Below are 25000 nucleotides of genomic sequence, written 5' to 3' on the forward strand. Positions count from 1 at the left end.
ACTGTCATCGACACATACCTGGAAGGGGACTGTGTCCACAGTGGGGGGCTGGTTGGCGTGTTTCGGTTTAAAACGGAAAGTGAGGTTATCCTCCTTCAGAATGTTGCCCAGCTCTTTGCACATGCGGTTTGTGTTCTGTGAGCAGGATCAGGTTAAGCACATTACGATCAGTGTCAGCACATTACAAGTGCAGAGGTATTCAACATTCTGTAAATTTCGTCATCTTTTGTTGCTTAGCTGTAAGCACAGCCATCCAATCCCACAGGGTCGTATCAGGGCTGAAAATTTGGTAAATATGAAAAAGGATAAACAAACTACAATGTTCAGATATACAGCTTTCTGTATACATGAAAATGGATAAACTATTTGTTTACACGGCCCAACACTCGGCTTATATCACAGATTGACATCAGTTTACATTTGGGCCAACAGCAAAGTGAGAGCTGTATTATCAATGGTTTCTCCAGTCAATGGGAAATCATTTACAGCTTAGTCTTTTGTGAAGGACTATGACTCTCAAACTAGGTGGCAAAATTGCACTGGCTCTTAGCGCTGCAGCCTTGTGGGCTGGTTGGCCTTTGGGAACCATCCCAATGCCAACTGTCCTAAAACCCTCTTGGCCGAGAGAGTGGGGATGTAACTTGGGCAAGACACTCTCCACTATAATCAAATTCTAGCCCAAATAGTCGGAACAGCAGTTGCCTCCTCTGCTGTTCTGATGGTCATAGTCGGACACGACTGACTATCATATATATACATGTTTCATTGTTGACCTGCCCAAAGATAATGAATATTATCAATATCTTTATCTTTATTATTACTATTGTTATCATTGTAGACGGGCGAATTAGCCGAGTGGTTAAAGCATTGGGCTGTCAATCTGAGGGTCCCAGGTTCGAATCATGGTGATGGCGCCTGGTGGGTAAAGGGTGGAGATTTTTACAATCTCCCAGGTCAACATACGTGCAGGCCTGCTAGTGCCTGAACCCCCTTTGTGTGTATATGCAAGCAGAAGATCAAATACGCACGTTAAAGATCCTGTAATCCATGTCAGCGTTCGGTGGGTTATGGAAACAAGAACATACCCAGCATGCACACCCCCGAAAATGGAGTATGGCTGCCTACATGGTGTGGTAAAAACGGTCATACACGTAAAAGCCCACTCGTGTGCATACGAGTGAACGCAGAAGAAGAAGAAGAAGAAGAAGAAGAAGGTATCATTGTGAGTGTGTATTTTGTGTGTGTCTGTGGGTATGTGCATGACTGAAGCCTAACTGAATGACACAGGAAACCAATGATGAGCACCTAAAAAGCAGCTGTCAGTTGGCTCTACCCAGGTAGGCAGCCTGTAATGTACATGACTCTGTGTTTAGGAAGCACTTGGTCTCTGACCAAGGAATGTGTATATGATAGTCACTTGTGTCAAGCTATGACCATCAGAACAGCAGAGGAGGTAACCGCTATCCTGACTAGATATCTGGGCTAGAATTTGATCATAGTGGAGAATGTCTTGCTCAAGTTACATCCCCACTCTCCCAGCCAAGAGGGTTTTAGGACAGTTGCTGTTGGGAGGGTCCCTAAAGGCCAGCTAGTCCCTAAGGCTGTACCACTAAGTGCCAGTGCAACAGGCACTATATAGGGATGTATATCATTCAGTTAATCATTATTACTATGTGATATAGCACTATACAGGGATGTATATCATTCAGTTAATCATTATAACTATGTGATATAGCACTATACAGGGATGTATATCATTCAATTAATCATTATAACTATGTGATATAGCACTATACAGGGATCTATATCATTCAGTTAATCATTATAACTATGTGATATAGCACTATACAGGGATGTATATCATTCAGTTAATCAGTATTACTATGTGATATAGCACTATACAGGGATGTATATCATTGAATTATCATTATTACTATGTGATATAGCACTATACAGGGATGTATATCATTGAATTATCATTATTACTATGTGATATAGCACTATACAGGGATGTATATCATTCAATTATCATTATTACTATGTGATATAGCACTATACAGAGATGTATATCATTCAATTAATCAGTATAACTATGTGATATAGCACTATACAGGGATGTATATCATTCAATTAATCAGTATTACTATGTGATATAGCACTATACAGAGATGTATATCATTCAATTAATCATTATAACTATGTGATATAGCACTATACAGGGATGTATATCATTCAATTAATCATTATAACTATGTGATATAGCACTATACAGAGATGTATATCATTCAATTAATCAGTATTACTATGTGATATAGCACTATACAGAGATGTATATCATTCAATTAATCAGTATTACTATGTGATATAGCACTATACAGGGATCCATATCATTCAATTAATCAGTATTACTATGTGATATAGCACTATACAGGGATGTATATCATTCAATTAATCAGTATTACTATGTGATATAGCACTATACAGAGATGTATATCATTCAATTATCATTATTACTATGTGATATAGCACTATACAGAGATGTATATCATTCAATTAATCAGTATTACTATGTGATATAGCACTATACAGAGATGTATATCATTCAATTCATTATCATTATATCACTATACAGAGATGAATATCATTCAATTATCATACTATTAATCCAGGGATGTATATCATTCAATTAATCATTATAACTATGTGATATAGCACTATACAGGGATGTATATCATTCAATTATCATTATTACTATGTGATATAGCACTGTACAGGTGTCCTTATCAGTCAGTTAATCATTATCACCATTATCAAGGCCACCTAGCCCTCACGGCTGAACCACTAAGTGCCAGCGCAATGGGCTCTCTACAGGTATCCATATCACGCAATTAATCACTGTCATTGCTATCCTCATCACTGAAAGCTGGAAGGCAGCTCACATTGGGATAGCCCGGCTCGTCAAAGACGAAGTCCGGGTGGAGGAAGATGATGACGGTGACGGAGGTGGCCACCAGGGGGTTCTGCATGATCTGCCGCAGCTGCCGCACCATCTCCAGGGGGTTGAGGATGTTGACCGTGCCCCCACTCCGCTCCGCCACCTTCTGCACCTGGGGCAGCCCCACCCTCTCCCCCTCCACCGCCAGCAGGTTCACCACCGTCCTCTGTCGCTTGGCGTAGTCCCCGGCCTGTCACCGACAATCAGGTCTTAACGCTGGTGTATTGTTAGTCTCAACACTAGTGTATTGTTAGTCTTAACGCTGGTGTATTGTTAGTCTCAACACTAGTGTATTGTTAGTCTCAACGCTGATGTATTGTTAGTCTCAACACTAGTGTATTGTTAGTCTCAACGCTGATGTATTGTTAGTCTCAACACTAGTGTATTGTTAGTCTCAACGCTGATGTATTGTTAGTCTCAACACTAGTGTATTGTTAGTCTCAATGCTGATGTATTGTTAGTCTCAACGCTGATGTAACGCTGGTATATTGTTAGTCTCAACGCTGATGTATTGTTAGTCTCAACGCTGATGTAACGCTGGTATATTGTTAGTCTCAACACTGATGTATTGTTAGTCTCAACGCTGATGTATTGTTAGTCTCAAAGCTGATGTAATGCTGGTATATTGTTAGTCTCAACGCTGATGTATTGTTAGTCTCAACGCTGGTGTATTGTTAGTCTCAAGAGGACACAGATACAGATACAGGTACAGACACAGAATACCGTATCTCAAGAAGAGAACTTCATGTGTGGTGTATGCTACACCAACAATGCACAGGATGAAAACACCATGGGCACAGAATGCTCAAAGGCCAAGTCAACGTGGAACCTCACAATGACAAACACCCACTGATGACAGTCATTCACAACAGGACCTCACAATGACAAACACCCACTGATGACAGTCATTCACAACAGAACCTCACAATGACAAACACCCACTGATGACAGTCATTCACAACAGAACCTCACAATGACATCACCCATTGATAAGTCATTCACAACAGAACCTCACAATGACATCACCCACTGATGACAGTCATTCACAACAGAACCTCACAATGACAAACACCCACTGATAAGTCATTCACAACAGAACCTCACAATGACATCACCCACTGATAAGTCATTCACAACAGAACCTCACAATGACATCACCCACTGATGACAGTCATTCACAACAGAACCTCACAATGACAAACACCCACTGATAAGTCATTCACAACAGAACCTCACAATGACAAACACCCACTGATGACAGTCATTCACAACAGAACCTCACAATGACATCACCCACTGATGACAGTCATTCACAACAGAACCTCACAATGACATCACCCACTGATGACAGTCATTCACAACAGAACCTCACAATGACAAACACCCACTGATGACAGTCATTCACAACAGAACCTCACAATGACATCACCCACTGATGACAGTCATTCACAACAGAACCTCACAATGACAAACACCCCACTGATGACAGTCATTCACAACAGAACCTCACAATGACATCACCCACTGATGACAGTCATTCACAACAGAACCTCACAATGACATCACCCACTGATGACAGTCATTCACAACAGAACCTCACAATGACAAACACCCACTGATAAGTCATTCACAACAGAACCTCACAATGACAAACACCCACTGATGACAGTCATTCACAACAGAACCTCACAATGACAAACACCCCACTGATGACAGTCATTCACAACAGAACCTCACAATGACATCACCCACTGATGACAGTCATTCACAACAGAACCTCACAATGACATCACCCACTGATAAGTCATTCACAACAGAACCTCACAATGACAAACACCCACTGATGACAGTCATTCACAACAGAACCTCACAATGACAAACACCCCACTGATGACAGTCATTCACAACAGAACCTCACAATGACAAACACCCCACTGATGACAGTCATTCACAACAGAACCTCACAATGACAAACACCCACTGATAAGTCATTCACAACAGAACCTCACAATGACAAACACCCACTGATAAGTCATTCACAACAGAACCTCACAATGACAAACACCCACTGATAAGTCATTCACAACAGAACCTCACAATGACATCACCCATTGATAAGTCATTCACAACAGAACCTCACAATGACATCACCCATTGATAAGTCATTCACAACAGAACCTCACAATGACAAACACCCACTGATGACAGTCATTCACAACAGAACCTCACAATGACAAACACCCACTGATGACAGTCATTCACAACAGAACCTCACAATGACATCACCCACTGATGACAGTCATTCACAACAGAACCTCACAATGACAAACACCCACTGATAAGTCATTCACAACAGGACCTCACAATGACATCACCCACTGATGACAGTCATTCACAACAGAACCTCACAATGACATCACCCACTGATGACAGTCATTCACAACAGAACCTCACAATGACAAACACCCACTGATAAGTCATTCACAACAGAACCTCACAATGACATCACCCACTGATGACAGTCATTCACAACAGAACCTCACAATGACATCACCCACTGATAAGTCATTCACAACAGAACCTCACAATGACATCACCCACTGATGACAGTCATTCACAACAGAACCTCACAATGACATCACCCACTGATAAGTCATTCACAACAGAACCTCACAATGACAAACACCCCACTGATGACAGTCATTCACAACAGGACCTCACAATGACATCACCCACTGATGACAGTCATTCACAACAGGACCTCACAATGACATCACCCACTGATGACAGTCATTCACAACAGAACCTCACAATGACAAACACCCACTGATAAGTCATTCACAACAGAACCTCACAATGACATCACCCACTGATGACAGTCATTCACAACAGAACCTCACAATGACAATCACCCACTGATAAGTCATTCACAACAGAACCTCACAATGACATCACCCACTGATGACAGTCATTCACAACAGAACCTCACAATGACAAACACCCACTGATGACAGTCATTCACAACAGAACCTCACAATGACATCACCCACTGATGACAGTCATTCACAACAGAACCTCACAATGACAAACACCCACTGATACGTCATTCACAACAGAACCTCACAATGACATCACCCATTGATAAGTCATTCACAACAGAACCTCACAATGACATAACCCACTGATGAAGTCATTCACAACAGAACCTCACAATGACAAACACCCACTGATGACAGTCATTCACAACAGAACCTCACAATGACAAACACCCACTGATGACAGTCATTCACAACAGAACCTCACAATGACAATCACCCACTGATGACAGTCATTCACAACAGGACCTCACAATGACAAACACCCACTGATAAGTCATTCACAACAGAACCTCACAATGACATCACCCACTGATAAGTCATTCACAACAGAACCTCACAATGACAAACACCCACTGATGACAGTCATTCACAACAGAACCTCACAATGACAAACACCCACTGATGACAGTCATTCACAACAGAACCTCACAATGACATCACCCACTGATGACAGTCATTCACAACAGAACCTCACAATGACAAACACCCACTGATGACAGTCATTCACAACAGAACCTCACAATGACAAACACCCACTGATGACAGTCATTCACAACAGAACCTCACAATGACAAACACCCACTGATAAGTCATTCACAACAGAACCTCACAATGACAAACACCCACTGATGACAGTCATTCACAACAGAACCTCACAATGACAAACACCCACTGATAAGTCATTCACAACAGAACCTCACAATGACAAACACCCACTGATGACAGTCATTCACAACAGGACCTCACAATGACAAACACCCCACTGATGACAGTCATTCACAACAGAACCTCACAATGACATCACCCACTGATGACAGTCATTCACAACAGGACCTCACAATGACAAACACCCACTGATGACAGTCATTCACAACAGGACCTCACAATGACAAACACCCACTGATGACAGTCATTCACAACAGAACCTCACAATGACAAACACCCACTGATAAGTCATTCACAACAGAACCTCACAATGACAAACACCCACTGATGACAGTCATTCACAACAGAACCTCACAATGACAAACACCCACTGATAAGTCATTCACAACAGAACCTCACAATGACATCACCCACTGATGACAGTCATTCACAACAGGACCTCACAATGACAAACACCCACTGATGACAGTCATTCACAACAGAACCTCACAATGACAAACACCCACTGATAAGTCATTCACAACAGAACCTCACAATGACAAACACCCACTGATGACAGTCATTCACAACAGAACCTCACAATGACAAACACCCACTGATGACAGTCATTCACAACAGAACCTCACAATGACAAACACCCACTGATAAGTCATTCACAACAGAACCTCACAATGACAAACACCCACTGATGACAGTCATTCACAACAGAACCTCACAATGACATCACCCATTGATAAGTCATTCACAACAGAACCTCACAATGACATCACCCACTGATGACAGTCATTCACAACAGAACCTCACAATGACAAACACCCACTGATGACAGTCATTCACAACAGGACCTCACAATGACAAACACCCCACTGATGACAGTCATTCACAACAGGACCTCACAATGACAAACACCCCACTGATGACAGTCATTCACAACAGGACCTCACAATGACAAACACCCCACTGATGACAGTCATTCACAACAGGACCTCACAATGACAAACACCCACTGATAAGTCATTCACAACAGAACCTCACAATGACAAACACCCACTGATGACAGTCATTCACAACAGAACCTCACAATGACAAACACCCCACTGATGACAGTCATTCACAACAGGACCTCACAATGACAAACACCCCACTGATGACAGTCATTCACAACAGGACCTCACAATGACAAACACCCACTGATGACAGTCATTCACAACAGGACCTCACAATGACAAACACCCACTGATAAGTCATTCACAACAGAACCTCACAATGACAAACACCCACTGATAAGTCATTCACAACAGAACCTCACAATGACAAACACCCACTGATAAGTCATTCACAACAGAACCTCACAATGACAAACACCCCACTGATGACAGTCATTCACAACAGAACCTCACAATGACAAACACCCACTGATGACAGTCATTCACAACAGAACCTCACAATGACAAACACCCACTGATGACAGTCATTCACAACAGAACCTCACAATGACAAACACCCACTGATGACAGTCATTCACAACAGAACCTCACAATGACAAACACCCACTGATGACAGTCATTCACAACAGGACCTCACAATGACAAACACCCACTGATAAGTCATTCACAACAGAACCTCACAATGACAAACACCCACTGATGACAGTCATTCACAACAGAACCTCACAATGACAAACACCCACTGATGACAGTCATTCACAACAGAACCTCACAATGACAACACCCACTGATAAGTCATTCACAACAGACCTCACAATGACAAACACCCACTGATGAAGTCATTCACAACAGAACCTCACAATGACAAACACCCACTGATGACAGTCATTCACAACAGAACCTCACAATGACAAACACCCCACTGATGACAGTCATTCACAACAGAACCTCACAATGACAAACACCCACTGATGACAGTCATTCACAACAGAACCTCACAATGACAAACACCCCACTGATGACAGTCATTCACAACAGAACCTCACAATGACAAACACCCACTGATGACAGTCATTCACAACAGGACCTCACAATGACAAACACCCACTGATGACAGTCATTCACAACAGAACCTCATAATGACAAACACCCACTGATGACAGTCATTCACAACAGAACCTCACAATGACATCACCCACTGATGACAGTCATTCACAACAGAACCTCACAATGACATCACCCATTGATAAGTCATTCACAACAGAACCTCACAATGACATCACCCATTGATAAGTCATTCACAACAGGACTTCACTATGACAAACACCCCACTGATGACAGTCATTCACAACAGAACCTCACAATGACATCACCCACTGATGACAGTCATTCACAACAGAACCTCACAATGACAAACACCCACTGATGACAGTCATTCACAACAGAACCTCACAATGACAAACACCCCACTGATGACAGTCATTCACAACAGAACCTCACAATGACAAACACCCACTGATAAGTCATTCACAACAGAACCTCACAATGACAAACACCCACTGATGACAGTCATTCACAACAGAACCTCACAATGACAAACACCCACTGATAAGTCATTCACAACAGAACCTCACAATGACAAACACCCACTGATGACAGTCATTCACAGTTTCAGTTTCAGTTTCAGTAGCTCAAGGAGGCGCCATATACACTACACCACATCTGCCAAGCAGATGCCTGACCAGCAGTGTAACCCAACGCGCTTAGTCAGGCTTTGAGAAAAAAAAAAGAAAAAAAAAGATAAAAAAGGGTAAATAAATAATAGATAAATACATAAAAAAGAACTACTACTACTAATAATAATATGTATAAGGTGCAGTAACTTGATGAAGTACACTATAAGCGTACATAAAAAAAAAATAATAAAAAGTCATTCACAACAGGACCTCACAATGACAAACACACACTGATGACAGTACATTGACTATCAACATCAATGTACACTGACCATTTTGTAGAACTGCTCCCCTTGTTGTGGCCCTGACCCATTCAATGAGCCCACGCCCATGTTGGGGGCTCCGTCCGTGCAGAGGACGATCTCTGAGTTGGGCACCTGGCCCAAGAACCCCAGACAGATGGACAGCGCCGGACCCAGCCCCGTGCTGCCCCTGGTCACCATCCGGCTCACCGCCTCGATCAGCTGGCTGCACGCACATACATGAATGCGCACACGCACACGCACACACACACAACATGCATGCACGTGCACACGCACACATACACGTGCATGCATGCGCACACACACACATACACACATGCAAGCGCACAATCACATGCATTCACATACACACACACGCATTCATGCATGCACACACACACACACACACATGCACGCACCACACACACACACATATATGCACCCACATGCACACACACACACATGCATACATGTACGCACCACACACACACACACATACGCACACACACGCATGCATGCATGCATGCACACACACGCACATCAAACACATATACCCACACACACACATTCAACACACACACATACATACACACACAAACACACACATAATATCACTGATATTGATTCAGGTGGATTCAGGAAGGCTTCAGCTTCATATAGCGCTATGATCACAGCGCCATAAACACTGTCCTTTGCAAACAGCACAACGCAACATCAACTACATACGCAAAACAACACAGCATGCTATCAAACTTCATACATAAGCAACACAACATCAACAACATACGCAAAACAACACAGCATACTATCAAACTTCATACATAAGCAACACAACATCAACTACATACACAAAACAACACAACATACTATCAAACTTCATACATAAGCAACACAACATCAACTACATATACAAACTACAAAACACACTGTCAAATATCTACACAGGTGACACAACACAACATCAACCACATACACGAACAACACAATGTCCAGTACCTACACAAACAACACAATGTAAAATATATACACAAATAACACAATGTCAAATACATACACAAACAACACAAGGTCAAATGTATATGCAAACACAATGTCAAATGTATACATAAAGAACACAATGTCAAATACATACACAAACAACATAACGTTATATGCGCACACAAACAACACAATGTCAAATGTACACACAAACAGCACAATGTCAAATGCATAAACAAAGAACACAATGTCAAATATATACACAAAAAACACAATAACAAATACACACACAAACAACATAACATAACATCAAATACGTACACAAACAACACAAGAGAACATCAAATATGTACACAAACAACACAACATCAAATACATACACCTAAAACATCAAATGCATACACAAAAAAACACAACAAAACATCAAATACATACACAAAAAAACACAACAAAACATCAAATACATACACGCACAGCACAATATAATATATGCACAAGAATAATACAACAACAAATATATACACATACAACATAAAACATCATATAATACAAACACAAACAATGCAACACAGCATCCAATACCTACAAAACAACACAGCATCCAATACCTACACAAACAACACAGCATCCAATACCTACACAAACAACACAGCATGCAATACCTACACAAACAACACAACACAGCATCCAATACCTACACAAACAACACAGCATCCAATACCTACACAAACAACACAGCATCCAATACCTACACAAATAACACAGCATCCAATACCTACACAAACAACACAACACAGCATCCAATACCTACACAAACAACACAGCATCCAATACCTACACAAACAACACAACACAGCATCCAATACCTACACAAACAACACAGCATCCAATACCTACACAAACAACACAACACAGCATCCAATACCTACACAAACAACACAACATCCAATACCTACACAAACAACACAGCATGCAATACCTACACAAACAACACAACACAGCATCCAATACCTACACAAACAACACAACATCCAATACCTACACAAACAACACAACATCCAATACCTACACAAACAACACAGCATGCAATACCTACAAAACAACACAGCATCCAATACCTACAAAACAACACAGCATCCAATACCTACAAAACAACACAGCATCCAATACCTACACAAACAACACAGCATCCAATACCTACACAAACAACACAGCATCCAATACCTACACAAACAACACAACATCCAATACCTACACAAATAACACAGCATCCAATACCTACACAAACAACACAGCATCCAATACCTACACAAACAACACAGCATGCAATACCTACACAAACAACACAACACAGCATCCAATACCTACACAAACAACACAACATCCAATACCTACACAAACAACACAGCATCCAATACCTACACAAACAACACAACACAGCATCCAATACCTACACAAACAACACAGCATGCAATACCTACACAAACAACACAGCATCCAATACCTCCACAAACAACACAGCATCCAATACCTACACAAACAACACAACACAGCATCCAATACCTACACAAACAACACAGCATCCAATACCTACACAAACAACACAACACAGCATCCAATACCTACACAAACAACACAACACAGCATCCAATACCTACACAAACAACACAGCATCCAATACCTACACAAACAACACAGCATCCAATACCTACACAAACAACACAACACAGCATCCAATACCTACACAAACAACACAACATCCAATACCTACACAAACAACACAGCATCCAATACCTACACAAACAACACAGCATCCAATACCTACACAAATAACACAGCATCCAATACCTACACAAACAACACAACACAGCATCCAATACCTACACAAATAACACAGCATGCAATACTTACACAAACAACACAACACAGCATCCAATACCTACACAAACAACACAACATCCAATACCTACACAAACAACACAGCATGCAATACCTACACAAACAAACAACACAACACAGCATCCAATACCTACACAAACAACACAACATCCAATACCTACACAAACAACACAACATCCAATACCTACACAAACAACACAGCATCCAATACCTACACAAACAACACAGCATCCAATACCTACACAAACAACACAACACAGCATCCAATACCTACACAAACAACACAACACAGCATCCAATACCTACACAAACAACACAACACAGCATCCAATGCCTACACAAACAACACAGCATCCAATACCCACACAAACAACACAACACAGCATCCAATACCTACACAAATAACACAGCATGCAATACCTACACAACACAACACAGCATCCAATACCTCCACAAACAACACAGCATCCAATACCTACACAAACAACACAGCATCCAATACCTACACAAACAACACAACACAGCATCCAATACCTACACAAACAACACAACACAGCATCCAATACCTACACAAACAACACAACATCCAATACCTACACAAACAACACAGCATCCAATACCTACACAAACAACACAACACAGCATCCAATACCTACACAAACAACACAACATCCAATACCTACACAAACAACACAGCATCCAATACCTACACAAACAACACAGCATCCAATACCTCCACAAATAACACAGCATGCAATACCTACACAACACAACACAGCATCCAATACCTACACAAATAACACAGCATGCAATACTTACACAAACAACACAACACAGCATCCAATACCTACACAAACAACACAGCATCCAATACCTACACAAACAACACAGCATGCAATACCTACACAAACAAACAACACAACACAGCATCCAATACCTACACAAACAACACAACATCCAATACCTACACAAACAACACAGCATCCAATACCTACACAAACAACACAGCATCCAATACCTACACAAACAACACAGCATCCAATACCTACACAAACAACACAACACAGCATCCAATACCTACACAAACAACACAGCATCCAATACCTCCACATACAACACAGCATCCAATACCTACACAAACAACACAACACAGCATCCAATACCTACACAAACAACACAGCATCCAATACCTACACAAATAACACAGCATGCAATACATACACAAACAACACAACACAGCATCCAATACGCACACAAGCAACACAGCATCCAATACCTCCACAAATAACACAGCATGCAATACATACACAAACAACACAACACAGCATCCAATACGCACACAAGCAACACAGCATCCAATACGCACACAAATGACTCCTCCAGTGGTTTCAGCTGATACTGGGTGGCCAGGTCTTGGCCTTGCTGCACGAGCTGCTCAAAGGTTCGGGCGCTGAGGTCCTTGAAGGATGTGGTGATGCCGGGTCTGGCCACCTCCCCTCCCCCCACCACATCAACGTTGCAGCTGAACTCCACCACCATTGTCTTCTTATGGGGCTGGTCCTCATGCAGCTGCTCCACCTGTCTGCAACAGGTGTGTGTGTCAGTATGACAGGTCAGTCCTGTCCCATGAAATGTGTGTGTGTCAGTATGACAGGTCAGTCCTGTCCCATGAAATGTGTGTGTGTGTGTGTGTGTCAGTATGACAGGTCTGTCCTGTCCCATGAAATGTGTGTGTGTGTGTGTGTGTCAGTATGACAGGTCAGTCCTGTCCCATGAAATGTGTGTGTGTGTGTGTGTGTCAGTATGACAGGTCTGTCCTGTCCCATGAAATGTGTGTGTGTCAGTATGACAGGTCAGTCCTGTCCCATGAAATGTGTGTGTGTCAGTATGACAGGTCTGTCCTGTCCCATGAAATGTGTGTGTCAGTATGACAGGTCAGTCATGTCCCATGAAATGTGTGTGTCAGTATGACAGGTCAGTCCTGTCCCATGAAATGTGTGTGTCAGTATGACAGGTCAGTCCTGTCCCATGAAATGTGTGTGTCAGTATGACAGGTCAGTCCTGTCCCATGAAATGTGTGTGTCAGTATGACAGGTCTGTCCTGTCCCATGAAATGTGTGTGTCAGTATGACAGGTCAGTCATGTCCCATGAAATGTGTGTGTCAGTATGACAGGTCAGTCATATCCCATGAAATGTGTGTGTGTCAGTATGACAGTTCAGTCATGTCCCATGAAATGTGTGTGTCAGTATGACACATCAGTCATGTTCCATGAAATGTGTATGTGTCAGTATGACAGGTCAGTTATGTCCCATGAAATGTGTGTGTGTGTGTGTGTGTGTGTGTGTGTGAGTATGACAGGTCAGTCATATCCCATGAAATGTGTGTGTGTCAGTATGACAGTTCAGTCATGTCCCATGAAATGTGTGTGTCAGTATGACAGGTCAGTCATGTCCCATGAAATGTGTGTGTCAGTATGACACATCAGTCATGTTCCATGAAATGTGTATGTGTCAGTATGACAGGTCAGTTATGTCCCATGAAATGTGTGTGTGTGTGTGTGTGTGTGTGTGTGTGTGTGTGTGTGTGTGTGTGTGTGTGTCAGTATGACAGGTCAGTCATGTCCCATGAAATGTGTGTGTGTGTCAGTATGACAGGTCAGTTATGTCCCATGAAATGTGTGTGTGTGTGTGTGTGTGTGTGTGTGTGTGTCAGTATGACAGTTCAGTCATGTCCCATGAAATGTGTGTGTGTCAGTATGACAGGTCAGTCATGTCACATGAAATGTGTGTGTGTGTGTGTGTGTGTGTGTGTGTGTGTGTGTGTGTGTGTGTGAGTATGACAGGTCAGTCATGTCCCATGAAATGTGTGTGTGTGTCAGTATGACAGGTCAGTCATGTCCCATGAAATGTGTGTGTGTCAGTATGACAGGTCAGTCATGTCCCATGAAATGTGTGTGTGTCAGTATGACAGGTCAGTCATGTCCCATGAAATGTGTGTGTGTCAGTATGACAGGTCAGTCATGTCCCATGAAATGTGTGTGTCAGTATGACAGGTCAGTCATGTCCCATGAAAGGTGTGTGTCAGTATGACAGGTCAGTCATGTCCCATGAAATGTGTGTGTCAGTATGACAGGTCAGTCATATCCCATGAAATGTGTGTGTGTCAGTATGACAGTTCAGTCATGTCCCATGAAATGTGTGTGTCAGTATGACAGGTCAGTCATGTCCCATGAAAGGTGTGTGTCAGTATGACAGGTCAGTCATGTCCCATGAAATGTGTGTGTGTCAGTATGACAGGTCAGTCATGTCCCATGAAATGTGTGTGTGTCAGTATGACAGGTCAGTCATGTCCCATGAAATGTGTGTGTCAGTATGAGAGACACAGGCACGCCCAGCCCCGTCTCACCTCTGCACGGCCTCCTTGATGCAGTGCAGTCTGGACACCCTGTCTGCCGCACTCTGTCCCCGAGTCCGCTCCACACGCCACGCCGCTGCAACCACATGGTGCTTCACACTGCAGTTCCAGTTACATGGCAATTTGTGCTACAGTTCCAATTTCATGGCACTTTACATTACAGTTCCAACGACATGGTACTTTACATTATACAGTTCCAATTACATGGTGCTTTACATTACAGCTGCAATAGCATGGTACTTTACATTACAGCTATAATAACATGATACTTTACAGCTACAATCAAATGGCACTTTACAGCTACAATAACATGGTACTTTACATTACAGCTATAGCTGAGTAATTGGTCTGAAACTGAAACTGAAAGTGAAACTGACCCTGGAAGTCAGGCACCTGGCAGCAAGCGTCCATGGAGCCGCTGACGTCGATGCAATACACCACGTAGCCAGCCGTCACCTTGGGGTCTTTGCTTGCCTTCCCAGCATCCTCTGCAGCATGAAGTCAAAACAGTCACCCTGTGGAATCTCGTCCTCCTCCATGTCAAGGTCAGTGTTGAGGAAGTGGCAGAACTCACTGTGGGCAGCCAGAAAACATGATCCACTGGTTGCCTTTTGGGATTCAACTCACTTCAATTCAAATGTGAAGGAAAGACATTTCTGTATTCTTCAGTCATCTAATACAGGAATAATCATCAAGTGATTACCTTTTGGAATTCAACTCAATTCAACTTAGTTTTCTCCAAAGTCATCATTATATGCATCAGACATTTAAAACAGGAAAAAATGATCAAGTGGTTGCATTTTGGACTTCAACTCGTTTCCATGCAGACCATTAAAACAGAACATTTTCTTCAGGTGCATTCAAAATGCTCATCAACAGATCAATGAGTGATGCAACAACTGATGAACAACCACAATGCCTTTTCTTGCTTGCTCTGTACACGTAAATCATCAGGTAAGAGGAAAACATTCAAGTAAGAAAAATATGACATTTTGGGATTCAAGTCAAACAAAGAAAAAAAAAAGAAAGAAAGAAAGAATAAAAAATCTGGACACCCTTCCATGATTGCTGTGTACACATCAACCACAAAACTGGACACCTTCCATGATTGCTGTGTACACATCAACCACAAGGTCAAAGCAAGACATTCAGGAAAGAAAATGTTAAGTTTCAAAGACACCACACCAATGGCCGATAGGTCCGTAAACAAGCAAAGAACATGAACTGACAGGGCAAAGACTGAGCCTTGGCTCTTAACACAGTTGTTCCCCTTTCAGGAGAACAGTGGATTTCTTTTTTTTCTTCCTGGGAAAATGTCAACGTGATACATCATGTAATGAGTGAGGCAGCAAGTGAGTTCACTTTTCACCAGAACTGTGGATTTTGTCCCCTTGGAAAATGCGACTGTGACTAAAAGACAGACAGACAGACTGACTGACTGACACACTGACTGACAGACTGACTGACAGATGGACAGACAGACAGACGGATGGACTGACAAACTGACTGACAGACGGAGAGACGGACAGACAGACAGACGGATAGACTAACTGACAGACAGACAGGCAGACAGAAGGACTGACCAGTCCCAGGTCTTGGTGCCGCCTGGCCCAGCGGTCAGCCTGGAGGTGGCACTGAGCACGGCCTGGCAGCGGCCACACTGCATGGGATCGCCGGTCAGAAGGTTGGGGTCCTCCCCCAGCTTCCCCACCAGCACCAGAACCACGTTGCCGTCCGTCTTGTGCTGCTTGGCCACCCGCGTCCTCACGCTCCCTCCCTCCTCATCCTCATTATCCTCATTATCCTCATCGCAGTCCCACTCAGCCACGTTTGTGGAGGGGGTGGCATGTCGGCTTCTTCTGCGTGCGCTGAAGACGCGGCGGAGAGAGGAGAGCAGACCTTTCTTCTTGGAGGGAGCAGGAGGTGCTGCGTAAGAGGCTGACGCCGGGCGGTCTGGAACAGGGTGGATGGTTAAGGGAGAGGGTTGGGGGGGCGGGGGTGGGGTGGGGGTGCGTGATGTTTCTCTGCTCGTTTGTGGGTGGGATCAACAAGTAGTGTGTGTGTGTATGCGTGTGTGTGTGTGTGTAAGTGTGTGTGTAAGTGTGAGTGTGTGTGTGAGTGTGTGTGTGTGAGTGTGTGTGTGTGAGTGTGTCTGTGTGTGTGTGTGTGTGTGTGTGTGTGTGTGTGTGTGTGTGTGTGTGTGTGTGAATGTTAATGATAATGAACATACTGACAGTACAACGACAATGCATATCATCAATTTAGAGGATAATGATGATATTTTAAATGCACGTATTACTGAAGATGAAATTACTTCAGCCATCAAAAGACAGAAGAAAGGCAAAAGTGCCGGTGAAGACATGATTCGTAATGAATATATCATGAACAGCCTTCCTTTGCTGACAGAAACATATTGTAAATTATGTAACAAGGTACTGGACCAAGGTGGTGTACCAGAAAAATGGGTATCTGGATTGATATTGCCTTTGTATAAAGGCAAAGGTGATACACTTGACTGTGATAATTATAGGGGAATAACTTTGCTCAACTTTGTTGGAAAACCATTCACTACAGTGTTAAATGCTACTGACTGATTATATCAATGTAAACAATATACTTTCAGGGGCCCAAACAGGATTTAGACAGTCCCATTCTACATTAGATCAAATGTTTGTTTTGAAATCACTAATTGATATTTTCTCCATGAAAAAGAAGAAACTTTATTGTGCTTTAGTTGATTCTTAAAAAAGCCTTTGATTCAGTTTGGAGAAGTGGGTTTTGGCAAAAACTTGTCCATGAAGGCGTGAATGGTAAAATGTTGCGTGTCATAGCGAGGGAATCTTTCTGCAAGAATGTCAACATTGCTTTGAGAGATAGTCTTCAAAATCTATGGAGACATGCTCTAGAGGCGAGTAGTAAATGTTTGTTTTACTGAAATTTCAAAAGTGGATTTGGTAGAGAAAAATATATATGTCAAATGCCTGATAATTACGTTATCAGCTTCTTCAGATTTCGAAGCAGTAATCATAAGCTGGAAATAGAAACAGGGAGACACAAAGGCATACCACGAGAGTTACGGCTTTGTAAGGTTTGTAACATGTCTGTGATTGGGGACAAGTTTCAGTTTATGATGGAATGTCCCAATTATGATCAGTTACAAAAAAGACATGTTCCTATAAAATATTTGTCTCCAAAATCAGTTTTTAATTTTTGTAATATGCTCAAAGGAGGCAAAAAAGTCATTTTATCTGTAAGTAAGATCATTAGATTTGCAAATGTTGCCTAGCTACACTTTTAGAGTTAAAAGACATTTGTAATTTCTCAACTTTTATGTGACATTGTTGTGTATTTGGAAATGTTTGTTCTGGGCATGAAAACATTATTTTGCAGTAATCCTCCATACTCCAATAGGAGTGAAAGGATAATCAAAACTTGAAACTTGAACTTGTTGTGTGTGACTGAAAGAAAAAAGAAAGGGAAGACAGAATGGTGAAATGTGAGTTGGATTCTGAAGATGAACACTTTACTGGATTCAAATACAGGAACTTAGGACACTCACATACCTACAACCATTCATACACATATAGCCAGAAGTGACTGAGACAGTCACACACACACACACACACACACACACACACACTTCTGTTTCGTGTTCAGGGCAGTCACCGCTTTGTCTGACGTAATCGTTTTATATTGCTAGCCCCCGACTCTTTCTCTCCAACCTTCTTCTCCTCTCCTCTGTCTCTTTCGGTTACTTATTCACAGACAGACAGAAAGACACACATACAGACATATACACACATACATGCGCACACCTACACACAGACACAGACACAGACACACACACACACAGACTTAGATCAACAATAGAGAGACACAGAGTGAGGAGGGTGAATGGAAATCAATGAGAATACCACACTTAGAGAAATGTGACATAAATAATGTTGGTGATGAATTTCACTATATCATGGGGTTTATTCAATTTTTCTGATATTCATAGAAGACTGTTACCCTACAGATACGAACGTCCTAAATCTGTTTTTCTGTCACTTGTTTTCCACAGGCAACTAGTAACTGTCTATTTTTTGTCACAACAGATTTCTCTGTGTGAAAATTTTGTAAAAGAAATCCACTCTGACAGACACACAATTATTTGTATTTCTCTTTTTTGTCATGACAGATTTCTCTGTGTGAAATTCTCCCCAGGGAGAGCACCTTGCTACACTGAGAGCGCCACCCATTTTTTTGTATTTGTTGCTGCGTGCAGTTTTATTTGTTTTTCCTGTCGAAGTGGATTTTTCTACTGAATTTTGCCAGGGACAACCATTTTGTTGCCGTGGGTTCTTTTACATGCGCTACATGTATACTGCACACCGGACCTCGGTTTATCATCTCATCTGAATGATTAGCATCCACACCACCACTCAAGGTCTAGTGAAGGGGGAGAAAATTGGCAACTCAGCCGTGATTCGAACCAGTGCACTCAGATTCTCTTGCTTCCTAGGTGGACACGTTACCTCTAGGCCATCACTCCACATATATGTTATATATGCATGCACTAAAGGTCTGCCCAGTGCATTTGGGATATGCTAATGGTCAGGCATCTGTCTAGCAGATGTCTATGGATCTCTCTGAATGCAGTGACACATCCTAAAGAAACTGAAACTTAAATTCTCCTTGCCCCGACAGGGATCACACATGAATCAACATCTTAAATTCTCCTTGCCCCGACAGGGATCACACATGAATCAACATCTTAAATTCTCCTTGCCCCGACAGGGATCACACATGAATCAACATCTTAAATTCTCCTTGCCCCGACAGGGATCACACATGAATCAACATCTTAAATTCTCCTTGCCCCGACAGGGATCACACATGAATCAACATCTTAAATTCTCCTTGCCCCAACAGGGATCACACATGAATCAACATCTTAAATTCTCCTTGCCCCGACAGGGATCACACATGAGTCAACATCTTAAATTCTCCTTGCCCCGACAGGGATCACACATGAATCAACATCTTAAATTCTCCTTGCCCCGACAGGGATCACACATGAATCAACATCTTAAATTCTCCTTGCCCCAACAGGGATCACACATGAATCAACATCTTAAATTCTCCTTGCCCCGACAGGGATCAGACATGAATCAACATCTTAAATTCTCCTTGCCCCGACAGGGATCACACATGAATCAACATCTTAAATTCTCCTTGCCCCGACAGGGATCACACATGAATCAACATCTTAAATTCTCCTTGCCCCGACAGGGATCACACATGAATCAACATCTTAAATTCTCCTTGCCCCGACAGGGATCACACATGAATCAACATCTTAAATTCTCCTTGCCCCGACAGGGATCACACATGAATCAACATCTTAAATTCTCCTTGCCCCGACAGGGATCACACATGAATCAACATCTTAAATTCTCCTTGCCCCGACAGGGATCAGACATGAATCAACATCTTAAATTCTCCTTGCCCCGACAGGGATCACACATGAATCAACATCTTAAATTCTCCTTGCCCCGACAGGGATCACACATGAATCAACATCTTAAATTCTCCTTGCCCCGACAGGGATCACACATGAGTCAACATCTTAAATTCTCCTTGCCCCGACAGGGATCACAGGGGTATAAACATCTTAAATTCTCCTTGCCCCGACAGGCATCACACATGAATCAACATCTTAAATTCTCCTTGCCCCGACAGGGATCACACATGAATCAACATCTTAAATTCTCCTTGCCCCGACAGGGATCACACATGAATCAACATCTTAAATTCTCCTTGCCCCGACAGGCATCACAGTTGAATCAACATCTTGAAAAAGTAAAATAAAATCTTGAAACAAAGACAGACAGACAGACAGACAGGCAGACAGTCAGCACTGTTTTCCAGCTGACATGCGATGCAGAGTAGGTAAGGTAAAACACCGCCCGTACCTCTGTTCATCTTCCGACGTGCTCCCAGCGAGGCCAAAATCCCCCCCTTGCCAGAGGCAGTTCTGGCCTTCTGTTTGCTGCGCCTGTCTCCCTTGGGCTGGCCCGTCACCCGGATCATCTTGCGGTAGGTGTCTTCGATGGTGGGGTCATAGGCTTCAAGGAAGGTGTTCTGAGTGAAGCGCAGCGTGACGGAGGACTTGCCCACACCCCCACTGCCCAGCATCACAATCTGACACCACACACACACACTGCACCTCTTAGCTTGACCAGCATGTCCTTTTCTATGACTTGGTATCTATCTATCTATCTATCTATCTATCTGTCTGTCTGTCTGTCTGTCTATCTACAAACCTAATTTGACCTATCTAGCTGGCTTTCTATACAGATAGATAGACAGACAGACAGATATAGATAGATAGACAAATACGGAGACAGACAGATATTGAGATAGATAAAACAGATACAAAGAAAAAAAAAGAGAGACAGACAGAGAGACAGATAGACTGACACAACAGATTTTGTCACAACAGATTTCTCTGTGTGAAATTTGGGCTGCTCTCCCATGGGAGACTGCGTCGCTACACTGAGAGCGCCACCCATTTAAAAAATTTTTTCCTGTATGCAGTTTTTTCAAAAATTTGGTTTCCTATCAAAGTGGATTTTTCTACAGAATTTTGCCAGGGACAACCATTTTGTTGCCGTGGGTTCTTTTACATGCGCTAAGTGCATCTGCACACAGGACCTCAGTTTATCATCTCATCTGAATGACTAGCGTCCAGACCACCACTCAAGGTTTAGTGGAGGGAGAGCAAATACTGGCGACAGTGCCGTGACTCGAAACAGTGTGCTCAGATTCTCTCGCTTCCTGGGTGGACGCGTTATCTCTAAGCCATCACTCCACATAGTGCCTATCCTCGGTCAGTGACTATAATTGGTATGGATACTTATAGTTACATAGCACCTTTCCACAGTCAGTGACCGTGACTGATATGAACACTTATAGTTACATAGCACCTTTCCACAGTCAGTGACCGTGACTGATATGAACACTTATAGTTACATAGCACCTTTCCACAGTCAGTGACCGTGACTGATATGAACACTTATAGTTACATAGCACCTTTCCACAGTCGGTGACCATGACTGATATGAACGCTTATAGTTACATAGCACCTTTCCACAGTCGGTGACCATGACTGATATGAACACTTATAGTTACATAGCACCTTTCCAGTCAGTGACCGTGACTGATATGAATGCTTATAGTTCCATAGCACCTTTCCACAGTCAGTGACCGTGACTGATATGAACGCTTATAGTTACATAGCACCTTTCCACAGTCAGTGACCGTGACTGATATGAACACTTATAGTTACATAGCACCTTTCCACAGTTGGTGACTGTGACTGATATGAACACTTATAGTTCCATAGCACCTTTCCACAGTCGGTGACCATGACTGATATGAACGCTTATAGTTACATAGCACCTTTCCACAGTCGGTGACCATGACTGATATGAACACTTATAGTTACATAGCACCTTTCCAGTCAGTGACCGTGACTGATATGAATGCTTATAGTTCCATAGCACCTTTCCACAGTCAGTGAGCGTGACTGATATGAACGCTTATAGTTACATAGCACCTTTCCACAGTCAGTGACCGTGACTGATATGAACACTTATAGTTACAAAGCACCTTTCCACAGTCGGTGACCGTGACTGATATGAACACTTATAGTTACATAGCACCTTTCCACAGTCAGTGACCGTGACTGATATGAACGCTTATAGTTACATAGCACCTTTCCACAGTCAGTGACTGTGACTGATATGAACACTTATAGTTACATAGCACCTTTCCACAGTCTGTGACCGTGACTGATATGAACACTTATAGTTACATAGCACCTTTCCACAGTCAGTGACTGTGACTGATATGAACACTTATAGTTACATAGCACCTTTCCACAGTCAGTGAGCGTGACTGATATGAACGTTTATAGTTACATAGCACCTATCCACAGTCAGTGACCGTGACTGATATGAACACTTATAGTTGCATAGCACCTTTCCACAGTCAGTGACCATGACTGATATGAACACTTATAGTTACATAGCACCTTTCCACAGTCAGTGAGCGTGACTGATATGAACACTTATAGTTACATAGCACCTTTCCACAGTCAGTGACCGTGACTGATATGAACATGTACACAGCAACCCAGAAAGCACTGTGTGGTTTGACATCCTCATCCAGTTCCCCATTCCCCTCACCTTGTAGTCAGTTCCCCGTAGTCAGTTCCCCGTTCCCCTCACCTTGTAGTCAGTTCCCCATCCCCTCACCTTGTAGTCAGTTCCCCGTTCCCCTCACCTTGTAGTCGGTTCCCCGTTCCCCTCACCTTGTAGTCGGTTCCCCGTTCCCCTCACCTTGTAGTCAGTTCCCCATTCCCCTCACCTTGTAGTCAGTTCCCCGTTCCCCTCACCTTGTAGTCAGTTCCCCATTCCCCTCACCTTGTAGTCAGTTCCCCGTTCTCACCTTGTAGTCGGTTCCCCATTCCCTCACCTTGTAGTCAGTTCCCCGTTCTCACCTTGTAGTCGGTTCCCCATTCCCTCACCTTGTAGTCGGTTCCCCATTCCCTCACCTTGTAGTCGGTTCCCCGTTCCCCTCACCGTTCCCCTCACCTTGTAGTCAGTTCCCCGTTCCCCTCACCATTCCCCTCACCTTGTAGTCAGTTCCCCGTTCCCCTCACCTTGTAGTCAGTTCCCCGTTCCCCTCACCTTGTAGTCAGTTCCCCATTCCCCTCACCTTGTGGTCAGTTCCCCGTTCCCCATCACCTTGTAGTCGGTTCCCCGTAGTCGGTTCCCCATTCACCTCACCTTGTAGTCAGTTCCCCATTCCCCTCACCTTGTAGTCAGTTCCCCATTCCCCTCACCTTGTAGTCAGTTCCCCGTTCCCCTCACCTTGTAGTCAGTTCCCGTTCTGGGGATGGTTCGCAGCAGGCCGTGGAACACCTGGGTCACCTTGTCCCCTGTCTTGGCCGACGTTTCAAAGAATGGCACACC

General features: G+C 42.9%; 1 protein-coding gene across 1 annotated transcript in view; it reads right to left on the bottom strand.

Annotated features, from left to right (window-relative positions):
• LOC143296065 (circularly permutated Ras protein 1-like) overlaps window positions 1-25000 on the bottom strand; it is a 52685-nt gene that overhangs the window by 19108 nt on the left and 8577 nt on the right. The window contains 10 exon segments of the mRNA XM_076607818.1: window positions 19-135; window positions 2940-3185; window positions 9715-9910; window positions 13928-14143; window positions 15969-16053; window positions 16355-16469; window positions 16472-16550; window positions 17561-17930; window positions 21935-22163; window positions 24899-25000. The exon segment at window positions 24899-25000 is cut by the window's right edge and continues 81 nt beyond it. Of these exon segments, the coding sequence (XP_076463933.1) occupies window positions 19-135; window positions 2940-3185; window positions 9715-9910; window positions 13928-14143; window positions 15969-16053; window positions 16355-16469; window positions 16472-16550; window positions 17561-17930; window positions 21935-22163; window positions 24899-25000 (1755 nt within the window).

This window comes from Babylonia areolata, chromosome 21, assembly GCF_041734735.1.
Source record: "Babylonia areolata isolate BAREFJ2019XMU chromosome 21, ASM4173473v1, whole genome shotgun sequence".
NCBI lineage: Eukaryota > Metazoa > Mollusca > Gastropoda > Neogastropoda > Buccinidae > Babylonia > Babylonia areolata.